The sequence below is a fragment of the Tripterygium wilfordii genome, chromosome 1, assembly GCF_013401445.1.
Source record: "Tripterygium wilfordii isolate XIE 37 chromosome 1, ASM1340144v1, whole genome shotgun sequence".
NCBI lineage: Eukaryota > Viridiplantae > Streptophyta > Magnoliopsida > Celastrales > Celastraceae > Tripterygium > Tripterygium wilfordii.
Window position 1 is genome coordinate 3,456,226 of NC_052232.1, and position 16,851 is coordinate 3,473,076.

At 37.3% G+C, this 16,851-nt stretch overlaps 1 protein-coding gene and 1 non-coding gene across 2 annotated transcripts; one reads left to right on the forward strand and one right to left on the reverse strand.

The window, feature by feature from the left end:
* Positions 1–433: 433 nt before the first annotated feature.
* On the forward strand, positions 434–2,054 carry LOC119995572. The gene is made up of 3 exons (XM_038842087.1): positions 434–578; positions 654–1,783; positions 1,983–2,054. Exons 1-3 carry the CDS (start codon positions 434–436, stop codon positions 2,052–2,054), a joined length of 1,347 nt encoding a protein of 448 aa, XP_038698015.1.
* On the reverse strand, positions 812–918 carry LOC120004311. The gene has a single exon (XR_005469497.1). It is a non-coding gene; the product is annotated as a small nucleolar RNA R71 (small nucleolar RNA).
* Positions 2,055–16,851: the final 14,797 nt, after the last annotated feature.

Consider the following 16,851-nt stretch of genomic DNA (forward strand, 5'->3'; position numbering starts at 1 on the left):
GTGAAATCATTGCCCTAGTATTCTTCTCTTATTGGATATAAAATCTGAATTTTATTTCTTTGTTTTTATTTTATTTTATTTACATCAATCATTCTTTCTTTTTCCCCAAATCTCAATCATTCATCAAGTTAGGTACATTAATTAGATTAACTAGTCTCCGCGGGATCGACCTCGTACTTGCATACATTGTACTATTCGTAGACTCTTGTGCACTTGCGAGAATTATTACATCAAGTTTTTAGCGCTGTTGCCGGGGATTAGTTTAGTTTAATTGTGTACTTAATTTTTTTATTTTATTTTTTTCAGGTTTATGCAAGGTGGACGCTCTTTGAAAGGATAGCTACAACCTTACATAGACAACATTGAAAGTTTGTTGAGGAACAAGAATCAAGGTAGTGAAAATAACGAAGAATCCTCAACCGAAGACAAGAAGATGGCAGCAAAAGTTCCAGTTGAAACGATGGGTGATCTTGACATCCCCACTATTCCGGAATCCCCATCTTGCATTGTACTTCCGACGGCAGCTAGGAACTACGAGCTTAAGACCATACACTTTAACATGATGCCTTCTTTTCATGGTCTAAGTTCGGAGGATCCACTTAGTCACATTCGTGAAATATTTAATATGGTTTCTAGCATGTCTTTGTCTACAGGAGTTACTGAGGAGCACTTGAGGTTGAAGATCTTCCCTTACACTATGAAGGACAAAGCAAGGACATGGCTCAACAGTTTGAGACCGGGTTCATTGACGACATGGACTGAGCTACAAAATAAATTTTTAGAAAAATTTTTCTCAACTCAGAAAACTGATGCTCTCAGGGACAAAATCATGCAGTTCGAACAACAACTTGATGAGTCATTTTCTGAGGCATGGGAGAGGTTTAATAACCTGTTAACTCAGTATCCCCATCATGCTTTGCCTTTATTAGTGTTGATGCGTATTTTCTACAAGGCACTGACAGTTTCTAGCAAAGCTGCAATTAATAATTATGCGGGGGGATCGACTAGGAATATGACTCCAACCGAATGTCAAACTTTATTTGAGAGACTTGCTATTGAGACACAACATTCGGAAGTAAGAGGTAAGAGAGCAGGTGTGTATGAAATTTCCAATTCTCTTGCACCAAAATCGCAGGTTGATGCCATCTCTACCAAGTTGGACATGCTTCTAGCAATGAATAGGCATACGACTCAAGGAGTGGATTTCCCAGAGTTTGTGCAAGAGCAAGCAAATATGATGAACTCCTATAATCGGAATCCAAGGTTTGATCCCTACTCTAACTCCTACAATCTAGGTTTTCGGGTACATCCAAACTTTTCTTGGAATAACACCCAAAACCAAGCCAATCCACCAACCACCACATTGGAGGACATGGTGCTGCAGTTGACAATTAACCATCAGAAATTGGAGGCACAAGTGGGTCAAATCGCTGAAGCATTGAGTCAAAGGGAGGCTGGAAAGTTTCCAAGCCAAACTGAGATCAATCCGAACAATAGGGAGCATGCCATGGCTATCACACTTTGTGATGAGCAACAAAGCCGAGTTGCTACAAAATTGGAAGAGCAGAAAGTTCAAGCACAAGAGCAGCCACTTCAACAGTCACGTCGTGCAATCATGTATGGGTTGCCTGACCCCGATAAACCTGCTCCACCTATGAGACCTTATGTTCCTCCAATCCCGTTTCCAGGGCGTCTTAGGAGAAATAAAGAAGAAATGTCATCATTGCAAAAGACAATCCCAAAGACGGATGTGGAACCTTCTGTTGTGCAAGAAAAGAAGAAAGTAGATGAGAATAAGGTGGTTCAACTAACTGAAGAGTGTAGTGCCATATCACAAAAGAAGTTGCCGCCAAAGCTTAAGGATCCAGGGAGTTTCACTATACCTTGTGGCATAGCCAATCAAAATGTTGATCATGCTTTATTGGATTTGGGTCCATCAATTAATCTAATGTCTCTTTCTGTTTTTGAATCTTTGAATGTAGGAGCGCTCAAAGAGACCTCAGTGGGCATCCAATTGGCTGATCGATCTATTCGATATCATAAGGAAGTATTAGAAAATGTTTTAGTTAAGATACATGGACTAATTTTTCCCGCTGACTTTCTAGTACTTGATATGCGAGATTGCCAAGGTCATGGAGAAGAAATTCCAGTGATTTTGGGGCGACCATTCATGAAGACTGCAAGGATGACAATTGATGTGTATGAAGGCACACTGACAATGACAAATAATAAAGAAACAGTGACCTTCCAGCCCAAGGTAGCACAAGGTGAGAAATCAATGGAGAAAGTGCTCACAATTAAAGATTACATTGTGGAGAAAGAAGGACATCCAACTGAGGTTGAGTTTATGAATCTACCTAGAGTCATGCCATATGAGAGAGGTAAGTATACTCCCTTCTTTGAGTCATTTCCTTTATCCACTAACAAGTTGTTTCCCTCCATTGTGAAAGCACCGCAGGCTAAAATCCTCCAACAAGTGGTTTTCGGTAAAAGAGAAAAGGGATATTCTGATCGAGATTGGAAGGACTATTTTAAATGTTTGTGGGTGTCATTCTGGTAAACCCTCACGAGACTATAACTCGTCCACTAGGGACACCTAGGGGTTTAAAGGCTTGTGCCACCGCGATTCTTGCAAAAGTGAGTTAGGTTTTTTATTTTATTTTATTTTTGTTTTACTCGAGGACGAGCAAAAGCTAGGTGTGGGGGTATTTGATCGTATTATAGTTTACATATTTTTTATACCTCAATTTACACTTATTTTTGTCTCTATTTATGGGAATGGACATGAATATTGCATAATTTATCTTTGGTTTGGTTTGTAGGTTAATTTGCACAAAATGGTGAAAAAAAAGTATTTCTTGGACCTATGATTTAAGCCCAACAGAGAAGCCCACAAATTCAAGGATTATTTCAAGTTCAATCCTAATCAAACAAGAAAAGAGGGCATTGTAAGGTTTCCTAAAAAGAAGAATAAGAAGAAAATCAAAAGAAGACAAATTAAGCAAGGAAAGGACGGAGGAAGGACTTTTGTTGTTCAACTCAAAGAGACTTCTCGGGCAAGCAAATTAAGCAAGGAAAGTGAATCTTTTGAAGAGTGAAAGAAGTGGGCCACCTCTTGACAATAGGAAGAAAGAAACGTGAGACAAGACAAAAAAGGAAGTTTTGGTGTGAAGGACTTTGAACGAAATATTTCGGCAAGAAAGAAGGAAACAAAGAGACCGAGTCATACAAGGAATTGGACTTGAAATTTGGCATTAATTGAAGGAAGCTTTTGTCACTATAAAAGGAGTCCTCTAGCACAATAGAAAACACGAATTGGAGAGCCACATTCTCTAGCTTTTGTTCTTGTTCTTGTCTCTAGCTTTTCTCTTTGTTCTTGTTCTTGATTCATGGCGTTCCCATATTTAGTTTCCTTGTGTTCTTATAACATGAGTAGCTAAACCTCTTTGCTAGGGCTTAATGTAGCCTAGTATGATTATTGCAAGTGCTTCAATTAATTGAATGCATAATTTTGGTTCATGATTCTTGTCTTTAATTTCTATGCTTATAATCTATTGTTTGTTTGGTTGATTGGCCACCAATTGAATGCTCAATTAGATTCATCTAGCTAGGACTAAGCAACGAACCGAATTCACGTGTCTTAGTGGAACTGAAATTAAGGAAATCAATTGTCGACTGCCATGAACAAGGTTTAGGGGATTGATTGGTTGTTATAGTTCTTTAGATCGTAATGAGTTGTTAGCATTGGGTTAAAAACTGCGAACCGAACAGGATTAATCCATTGTTAGTAATATTTGTTCGCACCGCGAATGAACGAACCAACAAATTTAAGAAAGAATCAACCCTTGAATCGGAACCATGATTGTGTGTTTGTTAATTGAATGCTTGTGATAGGATTACTAGGTGAAATCATTGCCCTAGTATTCTTCTCTTATTGGATATAAAATCTGAATTTTATTTCTTTGTTTTTATTTTATTTTATTTACATCAATCATTCTTCCTTTTTCCCCAAATCTCAATCATTCATCAAGTTAGGTACCTTAATTAGATTAACTAGTCTCCGCGGGATAGACCTCATACTTGCATACATTGTACTATTCGTAGACTTTTGTGCACTTGCGAGAATTATTACATCAATATACCACCCATTCCAAAAGTCCGTGGTTTGGAAAACTTCGAATAATGCCTTTAAAGCGCTCTCAAGCCTCATAAAATGATTCAAGATCCTTTTGAGCAAAAGACATGATATCTGCCCTAATTTGCATCGCCTTAGCCGGAGGAAAGAATTTTGTCAAGAATTGCTCCGCCATCTCATCCCAAATGGTGATAGAATTGGGAGGCAAGGACATCAACCATCCCTTGGCCTTGTCCCTCAAATAAAATGGGAATAACCTCAACAAGAAAACATCCTTAGAAGCTCCGTTAATCCCAAAAGTTGTGCACACATGCAAGAAAGAGCGAAGATGGACATTAGGCTCTTTATTAGGAAGACCATAGAAATTCACCGAGTTCGAGATAATGTTGATGATAGCCGGCTTGATCTCAAAATTAGTAGCATTGATAGGAGGATAGCGGATGCTTGAAGGATTTGTATCCCAAGTAGGCCTAGCACAATCCTTAAGAGAGCGAGGATCAAATTGCCTATGAGGGTTGTCAATTTCTCCACCACCATTTCTTCCATTAGCACCTCCACCATTACCATTGCCTTCATTCACATTTAAACCACCACCGAGCTCACCAACATTCCTCCTTGCTTGATTGTTTCCCCTACCTTCCATGATATTATTAGTATGCTCCCGCCTAAGATTGCGAAGTGTCCTTTCAATTTCCAAATCAATATCAATCAATTTTGAATTAAGAGTACGCCTTCCCAAGCTCATACAAGAGAAAGAATTTCTGCAAAAAAATTAAAAACCAATTAGCACAATTGAAAACCTAATTTGACAAAAAAAAAAAACAATTGCCTCAATCCCTGGCAACGGCGCCAAAAAATTGATATGAATTTAATTGCAAGCACACAAATCGCAAAAGTAATAAAGAGATGAGAAAATTATCGTTCCCAAGAGGATATGTTGGCAATTAAAATCAATGTCAAACAAGCAACAACTATGTAAATTGGGTGAAAAGGATGAGTGGTTGGTTTGTTTTTAACTAAACTAAAACAAAGAACAAAAGAGCAATTAAGTAAACACAAATTTAATCAAAGATGGGAAGTACTAGGGTACTTAATTTCATCTCACCTATCCAATTCAACTCTCTTGTGAACCCGCTTCTTCTCCAGGCTCCAATAGTGGCCTCCAAGGTAGAGAATGAATCTCAGCTCCAAGAACACCCATAAAACCCTATTTTATGCCCTTTTATACTTCCCCAAACTCTTGTGTCATTTCCCTAACAAGTTGGGGTCATTTTGGCTCAAAAACACGTGAATTTGGAACTTTTTCACGAAACTACGCGTGTTGTGAATAGTAACTCCGATCGATCAGACACTTTTCCGATCAATCGGAAATGCAATCTGTCTCCACGAATTCAAGGTTGTTTTGGCAGGTCCGATCGATCGAAAATCGCTTCTGGAGTCCAAATCTTTATTTTGCACTCTTTTCCTCCCTTTCTTGCCTCGACACCTACAATATGTAAATATAACTTTCTTAGGCAATATTAACTCTTAATCAACTAAAAATGGGATGAACTTATGTGTAAAAGATACATAAATGTATGTATATATTTGGCACATCACTTCCAATGTAAAGAAATGAAGAAATCTTCTTCTGCCTACGACGATGTAATTATGCCAAGAAACATTAACATTAGATGCCCATTGTATAGTGTTGTAGTCATTTTGTCTAATGTCAACCTTTTAGAAAGAGTGATTAGCCTCCTGTAGACCATCTAAAAAGAACAACAGAGTCTTGTGTGTCTTGCATACACCTAAGGAATCAGAATTAACAAAATTCAAGACCTTATTTGACATTTGAGGCATGAGTCTACAACTATCCAAAAAGAGTTCATCTGATTGGCTAGAGCAACCTAGTAGAAACCAAAAAAAGGGGCTTCAAAACCACGTAGACACTCAGGAAATAATACATGCACAAGTAAACAGAGCAAAAACGGCTTTGCTCACATTCTCAACACTTATGTAAGTTGAAACATTCATGAAAAATCAGCATGCAGTTTTGAGCTTAATCCAGCTTGACATTAGAATACAGGAGGGTGTCCCTTATGAGTGGCATATTCAAAAGGAAAGAGAATCTACATCCAAAAAGAAGAAAAACGAGATATTAGTGTATTTGTGTCACCACACTGTTCAATATTCAAGTATTCAAGTGATCTAATCAAAGTATACTGAAAAAGCATATGATAATTCCAAATCCTCTTTAAAAGATTTTTTTATATCCGAGGGAACCCCCAGCTTAGCATGCCACTTTGTGAGAATATACCTTCAGGGAGCACTAGTGAGAGTAGAACTTGTGACTGGGCTTACTTACCGTTTTCATAGTAGCCATGTGAGAATATACCTTGAGGGAGCACTAGTGAGAGTAGAACTTGTAACCTCTACCTTTGGTGGAGTTACACACCTTGTCACTCAACCAATCAAGCCACACATGGCCCGACAAGACTCTTGGTGAAATCGCCAAAAGACATTTCGAGAAGAAAATCATATTTTAATTGCCTTATTCAGATTTGTATATTTCATTTATTCCATTCACGATAAATTACTGTCTAAATACTTCTCTCTATCAATTTCCTATGGAAAGTCACCTGACCCAAAAGACAACCTTAAAAATTAGTTCGTGTTTCCTCAATTTTTCCCTCTAACATGAAGAGATTCCATTTTGTTGTATAAATATCAAATCATAAGAGAATCTTTTAAAATTATACACGTACTTTAATCCGTAGTAACATCTCAACAAATCAAGAATAAAAAATATTTGAAGCTGTGTAGTAGTAGAGCTTACATACATTGAGCTAAGAAACCGATAAGAAAACCTCATTTTCTTCCCTCATTTTCTTCATTTTCCTGGATCATGTAATATCTAACTACACATTGCATATGATAATGAGTGTCCCTAAATAACTCAAAAATGAACAAGGAATATGAGAAGAAACCGTAGACAATAAACCACATCTAATTATCGGTGCTTTATACAAAGGAAATCGAACGAATCAGACATCATTGTCAAAACGTACCCCTAAAAGGTGTAGTTTAATTGACACTTCCGTAAGTGTGTGAAGTGTAAATAAAGTCTAAAATGGTGTAGTTTAATTAAAAATAGGTCGGGTCTTATGCGGATCAGCTTATTCATTTTACTTTATCCAATCCGTATAAAGAACATGTCATAATTCTAAAATTGTATTTGCTGTCTGGGTTGTGGGTAAGGTTCAGTTTTAGATGGGTTGGGTGGGCTCTCAGTTTCAATCGGATATGAGTCGGGTTTGGTAGAGGCCTAATATAAATTGTCATTCTTTTTGGTGTGACTATTTTAATATACTCTCCCGTCTTGGATCGGTAAATAAAAATGACTTTTTATTTGACTAATGTATTGCACAAATATCTTTTTGTGAAATCATGCCTGACAGACTACTTGAAATCTGGCCCTTAGATATATTGGGCTTAACAAGACTCTCCTGGATCAACCTTGGAGAAACAATCTTCCTTATAAAACTTCTCATGAGCTACAAAAGGTGTGGACACAGGTTTGCATCCCTCCATGTTAAATTTGGCAAGTAAGTCTTTTGTGTGCATGTGCCGCATATAAACACATGTCCAACCTCAATACCCAAAAAATAATTCATAGGACCCAAGTCATTCATTTCAAAATTTTCTTCCATATTCTTCTTGAAATCAGCTATAACTTCTAATCATTTTAATTCTCTTACCAGACAGGTTTTCAACAAAAACTTTGAATTTCTTAAATATACTAACAACTTCAGACTTTTCTTTCATAAAGTAGACCTAAGTCATTCTAGACATATCATTTACAAACAATAAGAAATATTTATTACCTTCAACTGTGGGAGTGTTTATGGGACTACAAACATCAGTATGAATGAGTTTTAGACAATATTTGGCTCTCCAAATAGCATCATTGTGAAAGGGTTTTCTTTTGTGCTTTCCTTTCATGCAACTACTGCAAAACAATATGTTAGGATCAAAACTTGGAAGATCTGAAACAAGTTTTTGTTTCTAAATTTTCTTCGAATTTTTGGGGCTATTGATGCCACAACAGTGAATTTTCCACAGAAGTCTTCAAGGCCAACTCTAACTTCCCCTAAGACAGGACTGGATCACCATAATCCTGAAGAAGGCTCCTTTTGCCATGTATTCTAATAGAAATCACAAAATCTTCTCCTCTATTTACATCATAAATCTTACATGTATCACATTGGAAAACAAGTCTGAATCCCTTCTCCATTAATTGCCGCACACTAAGCAAGTTTTAGTCCAATTGAGGTACATAAATCACGTCTCTAATTAAGTACTTTCCTTTGGGAGTAGCAATGGAAATAGTACCCTTCCCTCCAACCTTTACTAGTTCTCCATTTCCAAGATGAACACAGGTTGTAATTGATCTATCTATCTCCTTGAACAAATGGATGTTAGCAGTCATGTGATTACTACAACATGAATCTAGAAACCACACTGAGTTTTTCAATTAAATGGATCCTAGTCGAGCAACAAATAAAAATTCTTCATCCTCATCATCAGTCTCTTGCACGAAATTAGATTGCTGCTTATCCTTCACCCTATATTCTTTCTGAGTATAGCCATACCTGCCATACCCTCTGTATTGTGGTTTACCTTTCTTCCAACAATGTTCCTCAGTGTGCCCTTCCTTCTTGCATACTGAACACTAAGGCTTAGATTTAGCCCAACATGAGTCTTCCAAGTGACCTTCCCTATCGCAGAAAGTACAAATAGGTTGAGTCCTTGTTCTACCACGTCCAGCTGATGAACCAACACCTAGTTTCTTCTGGGTTTCTTGACCCATTCTCATCTTATAAGCACTTTTAGATGCTTAAACACTCAACCCTTCGATCTTGACCCTAGTCTTATGAGCCTCAAGGGACCCAATGAGGTCACTCATAGTCAGAGCATCCAGGTCCTTGGTCTCATCAACTGTAGTTACAATATGATTATACTTTGGTGTCAGACTAATGAGAATTTTCTCAATAACCCTTCTATCTGGCATGTCATCACCACAAATTCCAAGACAATTAACAACATCCATGACTCTGGTATAATAGTCTTTAATCAATTCTCCTTCATTCATCACTAGGTTCATCAATTCTCTACGAAGACTATGGAGTTTGACAACTCTTACCTTGGAATGACCCTGATATTCAATGCTCAGGATGTCCAAAGCCTGTTTCGCACAGATTGCACTAGATATCTGTGGAAAATCACTTCAGTAACGGTAGTCTGAATGACTAGGAAGGCATCATTATCTTTTTCAATTTCCTTCTTGATCTTGGAATCATCAGCAACAACCTTGGCAACACTTTCCCTTTTTCCAGAGGAGGCATCATCATCAGATGTATCAATTATACAAATCGGACAACCCTCTTCAATAAACTCCGAAAGACCTTTGAACTTGAAATAGGTGCATAAAACGGTGGACCAGTAGTCATACTTCTCACCAGCAAAGGTGGGTAGACTAGCTGGCACAAGATTTGTAGGATTTACAGAGTTTGACATCTGTAATCTAGACAAACTTGAAGGAAGGAACCAGGTAGATTAGACAATGCTGAAAGACCCAAACAATCTCCGCTCCAATACCATGATTGATTTCAATGTGCAATATCAGACAAATAGCATCAATGAATACATTAAGATTAAGAAGAAAAGAGGCGGCAGTAGAGAGTCAAAATTAGGGAGAAAACTTAAGGCTTAACAAGACCCTAGCAAGACTTAAATATTAAGACATAAACGTCTTAATCGACATAGTTTTACACACCATATGATACTACATCGTATCATAGAAAGGAAAACAACTTAAGTAAAAGAACAAAACATAACAGACAAATAAAAGGGAATAGAAATATAGTTCAACTGTTTGTTCCGCTAAAATCTTTTATTAATTTGAAAGATATACTAGAATAGTATTAGTTGTACTAATCAAAACCAATTGCTTTTTTTGAAATAACACGGAGAATTATGTTTATTGTTGGAATCGAATCTTGGACACACATATGCCTAACCCAGCCGATTGCCAATCAAAGCAAATCTCGTTGGTTCAAAACCAATTGGTGACATAAGAGATGTACAATCTAAATGAACGCAAAACCTGTATCCAACTTTAGGACATTGGAGGCATGCGTCTATGCGATCGTAATCGCACACCATACATGGAAGACACCCCCAACTTGTTCTTTTGACAATACTAAGACTCATTTTGCAAGGTTGAATATCAGAGTCATCTCCCAAAAAACATTTAGGATGAGCATAAAAATTATATTTTTCACAAAAGTACCAAACTCCATGTACATATTTTTGGCATAAACCACAAGGTTCTGCTATCGAGTCATGGCTGGCGAAGATGATAACATGTTTATGTATTTTGTGATCACTAAATGTTTTTGGAATCAATGGGGGTGAGCGACATTCACTACATGGATTAATGCGATGCTCAAAATTAGATCCTCGGATGATGAAAAAACGTTGTGATATGTTGTATAATCGTCCTGAAAGAATATATGGATACTTACAAAGAGCACAATCAGGGTGACCAACATAGTCACATTGAGCACAATAGTTGTACCAATGCTTTGGATTTCTCTCTTTTTCACAAATATCACAATAATAGTAATCAGAACCGTCATCAATTGTATGATAGGTGAGCAAAAGAGGATGATCATGAAATCAATATCTAGCTATAGATGGTAGTGTCCCACACCTATACTCTATGCCAAATGGACACTCATTGCGTTGAAATTCAAATGAATATATATTTTTTAAATTGTAGGAGTCACAAAACATTTTAGAACGGGGTGTATGAGTGAAAAAGAGTATGTGATTATGACCAGGATGTCTAAAGTTTAGCAGGATTGACGCACAACGAACATCAACATAGAAGTATTTGCATTCTTCACAAGAATATACTAAGCCATTGTTAATCCTTTGAACAGAGAGAACTGTAGAAATCAAACGCAAAAGATTAGCTGCAAGTAACTGTCTTCTATCTTGACCTTGATCAAGTACCTGCACTTTAATCACTTTCAGAGTACAAGAAAGTTTCCAGATTGTAGCTCACACAGATGCAGTACTTGAATAGAAAGTCACAATAACACAGAGAAAGTTCAATCTTTGTATTCTCACAGAGAAAGAACAACAACTTCAATCTATTATACTAGTTCTTACATACAAAGAGATAAAGCCAAGGTTAAGACAACAACCTAATTCATAGACTAAACTAGCTTACCTGGTAGCAACATTACACATAAACAAAGATAAGTAAAACAAGTCTTGGTCAAACATTGAGTAAGTTAGACATAAGTATAATAACAAACATGACAGACTTTAAGTCTCAAAAGCCAACAAACTCCTCCTTGAGATTAAGACTGGACATTCCAAGAAATTTTATCAGAAATTCAAACTGGCCCTTAGGCAAGGCATTCGTAAACAAATATGCAAGTTGCTCTTCAGACTCGTGATGCATCATTTGAATAGAACCAACTTCTCGTGCTTCTTTAACAGCATGGAACCTGACATTCATGTGTTTAGTCTTGCCAAACTAAACAGGATTATTAGCAATAGCAATGGCAGACTTACTATCACATTATATCAGAGTAGCATCATCTTGATCATGCCCCAAATCTATCAGAAGCTTCCTTAACCACATATTATGGCTTGATGCGATAGCAGTAGCTATATACTAAGCTTGTGTTGTTGATTGAGCAGTAATATCTTGCTTCTTGGAGTTCCATGAAACTGCACCAAAACCAAATGACAAAACAAAACCAGTTGTGCTTTTGAAATCATTTGCACTACCACCATAGTCACTATCCACATAACCGTCAAGAACATAACCAATACCCTTCAAAAAATTCCAAGGTCCACAATGCCTTTGAGGTATCTTAGAATCCTTTTGGCAGCTCTATGGTGCACCTGACTTGGAGAATTCATAAACCTTTACAACAAATTAGCTACATACATCAAATCAGGCCTAGTAGCTGTCAAGTACAGCAAGCTCCCAACTAAACTCCTATATGCCTTGGCATCAGTATCTAGATCTACTTCATTTAGAGATAACTTGCAGGTCAAGGCAAGTGGAGTAGCAACAGGCTTACTTTTCTCCATATTGAAATTTTAAAAAATGTCCCAAGCATATTTCCTCTAGGAAAGGAAAATACCTAAACTTTTCTGATGCACTTCCATCCCAAGAAAGCACTTCATCACACCTAGGTCAAACATCTCAAATTCATTCTTCATTTGAGTTTTGAAAGCCTCCGCGGAATTAAGATTACTCCTGGTCACCAGAAAGTCATCCACATACAAAGATACTATCAAATGGTCATCACCATTCTTAACATACAAGGTTGCTTCATTCTTGCTTCTACTGAATCCTTAATCAAGCAGAAAAGAATAAATTCTGTTATACCATACTCTAGGAGCCTGTTTTAGGCCATAAAGAGCCTCGTTGAGCTTGAGCGCCTTCTCTTCACTCCTAGCAGCAACATACCCTTCAGGCTGATCAATATATATCTCCTCATTTAACACCCCATTCAGAAAAGCATAGTTAACATCTAAATGAAAAAAATTTTCAACCATGATAAGCTGTAAGTGCAATGAGAAGCCTCACAGTATCATGCCTAACAACAGGAGCAAATGTATCAGAATAATCTACCTCTGGTTGCTGTGCATAACCCTTCATAACTAACCTGGCTTTGTGTTTGAACACTAAGCCATCTGGATTTAGTTTTGTTTTAAACACCCACTTTACACCAATAAAATTTCTGTCACTAGCTCTAGAAGTGAGCTTCCAAGTTGATTTTTTTTTCAATCATGTCTAACTCCTCCTTCATAGCTAATCTCCTCTCTTCATGTTTTGCAGCTTCAGCATAACTAGATGGTTCTATAATTGTAGCATTACACTGCCCATACACTTCTGCCAAAGACTTCATCTTCTTGACAGATGACTCATCTTTATCATCAATAACATTATTATTATGAACTTTAGGAACTGAATCACTGCTGCAATTAGTGTCAGACAGCTGCTGCAACCCAGAACACTTCACAATTTTTTGATTCTCCCAATCCCGGTAGGTTGATTCATCCACAATTGCATCCCTACTCATTATGATCTTCTCAGTTTGTTGATTTTAAATCTTGTAACCCTTGGATTTAGATGCATAACCCAATAAAACTCCCAAATCAGCCTTTTGATCCAACTTGCTCCTTTTGACAGAAGGAACATGTGAATAACAGATTGAACCAAAAATCTTCAGATGTTTAGCTGAGGGTTTAATCCCAAACCAAGCTTCAATTGGTGTCATCTCCTACACAGACCTTGTAGTTCGTTTGTTTAGAAGATAAATAGTTGTATACACAGCTTCAGCCCAAAATTGTTTTGACACCTTCTTTTCAACTAGCATACACCTAGCCATCTCCATCTCAGTTCTATTCTTCTTCTAAAACACTCCATTTTGCTAAAGAGAATAACTAACAGTCAACTGATGTACAATGTCCATATCTTCACAAAATTTATCAAACTCATTTGAGGTATACTCCTTTCCATTATCAGACGTAACACACTTTATCTTTATCCCACTTTGAGCTTCAACCAAACACCTGAACTTCTTGAACATAGAGAACGCTTGAGCTTTACTTGAAATAAAGTAAACCCAAGTCATTCTGGTGAGATTATCAATAAACAAACAAAATATTTGTTCTGACTAATAGAAGGAATAGACATTGGACCACACATATCAGTGTGGATCAACTGCAGCTTCTCACTAGCTCTCCATGTAGAATTAGCTAGAAATGATTGTCTATATTGCTTTCCAAACTGACATGCAGCACAGACCTCATCACTAACATGAGAAACTAGTATATCCCTAACAAAATTTTGATCACAAGCTAACTTCAAAGATTTCAAGTTACAATGGTCATACCTGCTATGCTATAACAAAGACTCATCTGCTTGTATAACATAAACACTATGACTAACAGAGTTTGCAATTAATAAAAATGAGTTGTTAACCATTTCCATCTTAGCAATCGCATAACCAGTAGGAGAGATTATAGTGCAACTAAAATCACTGAAATCTTGTGAATATCCTTTCTTCATCATTTGTGGAACATTCAGTAAATTCTTTTTTAATTTAGGAATAAATAACAGATCCGGAATGAATTTGGTACCTTATTTAGTACTCAAAGCCACAACACCTTTGCCTTCATCTTGCACCACATCTCCATTACCCAAAACAACTTTAGTTCTGACACTTCCATCCAGAGAAGAGAACATATTGATGTCCTTGGCTATATGACTAGTACAACCACTGTCAATGAGCCAGACATCCTTCTCAGTAGAATGTGAACTACTAATAGCCATAAACAGATGATCCTACCCAGATTTATGTAGATCATTTGAATAATGTGCCTCATGTGAGCCACTAATACCACCAAAGCCAGTAGAACCTCCAGACTACCCTCGATTCTGCTTCTCTCTACCATACTTCTGCCAACAGGACTTCTCAGCATGGTTAGTCTTGTTACAGTGAGGACAAGGTGGAAAACTGCCCTAACCTGACTTGGATTGATCACTAGCAGTAGAACCCTATTTGGACTTCCCCTTTCCACCTTTGTCAAATAATTTCTTCTTTTTACCATCTTTAGAACCAGGAAACTGCTTCCCCTTACGCTTCATGTGGAATGTACCTTCTGAAGCCTCTTCATCTTTTCTAGAAAATCTCAGCTCTTGAGCCTGCAACTCACTACACAACTCAACAACAGTGAGCTTGGTCGAATCACAGGATTCGTCAATGGCTGAGACCTTAGCCTCAAACCTATCAAGTAAACTTATCAACATCTTCTCAACTACCTTGTAGTTTGAGACAGCTTCCCTAAGTAACTTCATCTTATTAATAACTTCACTCAGTTTGTTTGAGTAATCACCTACCGTCTCTGAATCTTTCATTTTTAGCATTTCAATGTCTCTTTTAAGAGTTAACAACCTCTATTGCCTTACTCTTGGACTCCCCTGAAACTCTTCATTGAGTTTATCCCAGTCAACCTTAGCTACCTTGATATCAACAATTCTAGGAAAGATTTTATCATCTATGGCAGATTGCAGGAAAATGAAAGCTTTAAAGTTCTTAGTTTTCGGTTCATTAAAATCTTTAAGTTCTTCCACAGTAAGGTGGTCTGACAAGGAATCAGGAACAAACCCTTCCTCAATCAAATGCCAAAGATTATGGGCCATAAAAAAGAACTTCATCCTTGTGTTAGGTGTAAAATACACATCTTTTTCTGGGCTTAAAGTTGTTATTTTTCTGGGTTGATTAGTGCAAAATACTATCCAGATTGGTGTTTTTATGCACAGGTACTAATGGAGAATAAATTCATTACTGGACAGAATTTGTAACCTGTTTTGCAACCTGTTGCGCCAGCGGAACACGGGAATCAGACTTCTGTGATTAAGTTGCTGATGTGGCAAGGACAATTGGGCCAGTTTAGGGCCTGCTAAGGACTATATAAGCAGTGTTATGCTGAGACAAAGGGGGCTTTTTGGCTGCAGGATAAAAGAGCTAATATTGGAGAGAGTGTGATGGCAAGAAGGAGGAGAAGAAACATCAAATTCAGCAGACCAATTTCTTCAACAAATTTCGACTCTTCCATTGATTTGAATGTTGTTAAAGAGTAGCTATATGGTTTTAATTATGACTATGTATAGCTAAACTCTTTTCTAGCTAGGGTTTGGTAGTTCTTTTACCATAAACCTGGTGCACAGATTTGATTGACAATCAGACTAAGTTTAATTCTTTGTTCTCCGGATTAATTGTTTATTTCCTATTGTTATGCATGCTTGATCAACATCATAATTCTAGGAATTGTTAGTTAAACATATTCGGCTGACCATGACCCGGTGTTTGACGAAGTAACAAGAACTTACGTAAGATCCAAGTTTTGGGAACATAGAACATAATTGATTGGGTAATAGACCATTATCCTAGATTGTGCAACTGTCGATTTCCTAGTGCTTATGCTTATCTTAGGAAACTCTTAGGATAGACCAACCAAGACTCCTTCGATAAGAAAAGATCTTGCAACTGGACCAAGTCAGGATCGTTGTTTAGGGAAATCTAATTGACTGCAGCTGGACCAAGGCCTTTCAATTGACATTGTTAAACTTTTAAATTGTGTGATTGCGTATTAATTTGTGTGCACAGGTGGAGGTAGTTGGCAAGCCAAACCCAAGCAAGTTCTCATCCATTGATTTTTCATCAACTTTTACTTTGCTAGTTAATATTAGTAGCATCTAAAATTTATTTTACACTATTGTTAGTAGTTATAATCGGTAATTAATACAATTTTCGTGGATTCGACCCCATTCACTATTTACTGTCTTTCGGCACGTACACTTGCGAGTGGGTTAAACCCGTCGGTATTGAGTCGCAAGTATTTCTTGCGATAAAAAGTATCGATCACCATGCTACCCAGTAATCAAAGTTTTCACCTTTGAAAACAGGGGGGAGGAAGTGAAGATTGAGACATTTTTCCGAATAACAACTAAAGAAGTAAAACTTACTCCAAGCTTCAATCGACCTCTGCCAAGACCACAGACCCTTAAAGAAGTACGGCTCCGATACCAACTGTAGAAATCAAACACAAAGATCAACCTCAAGTAATTGTCT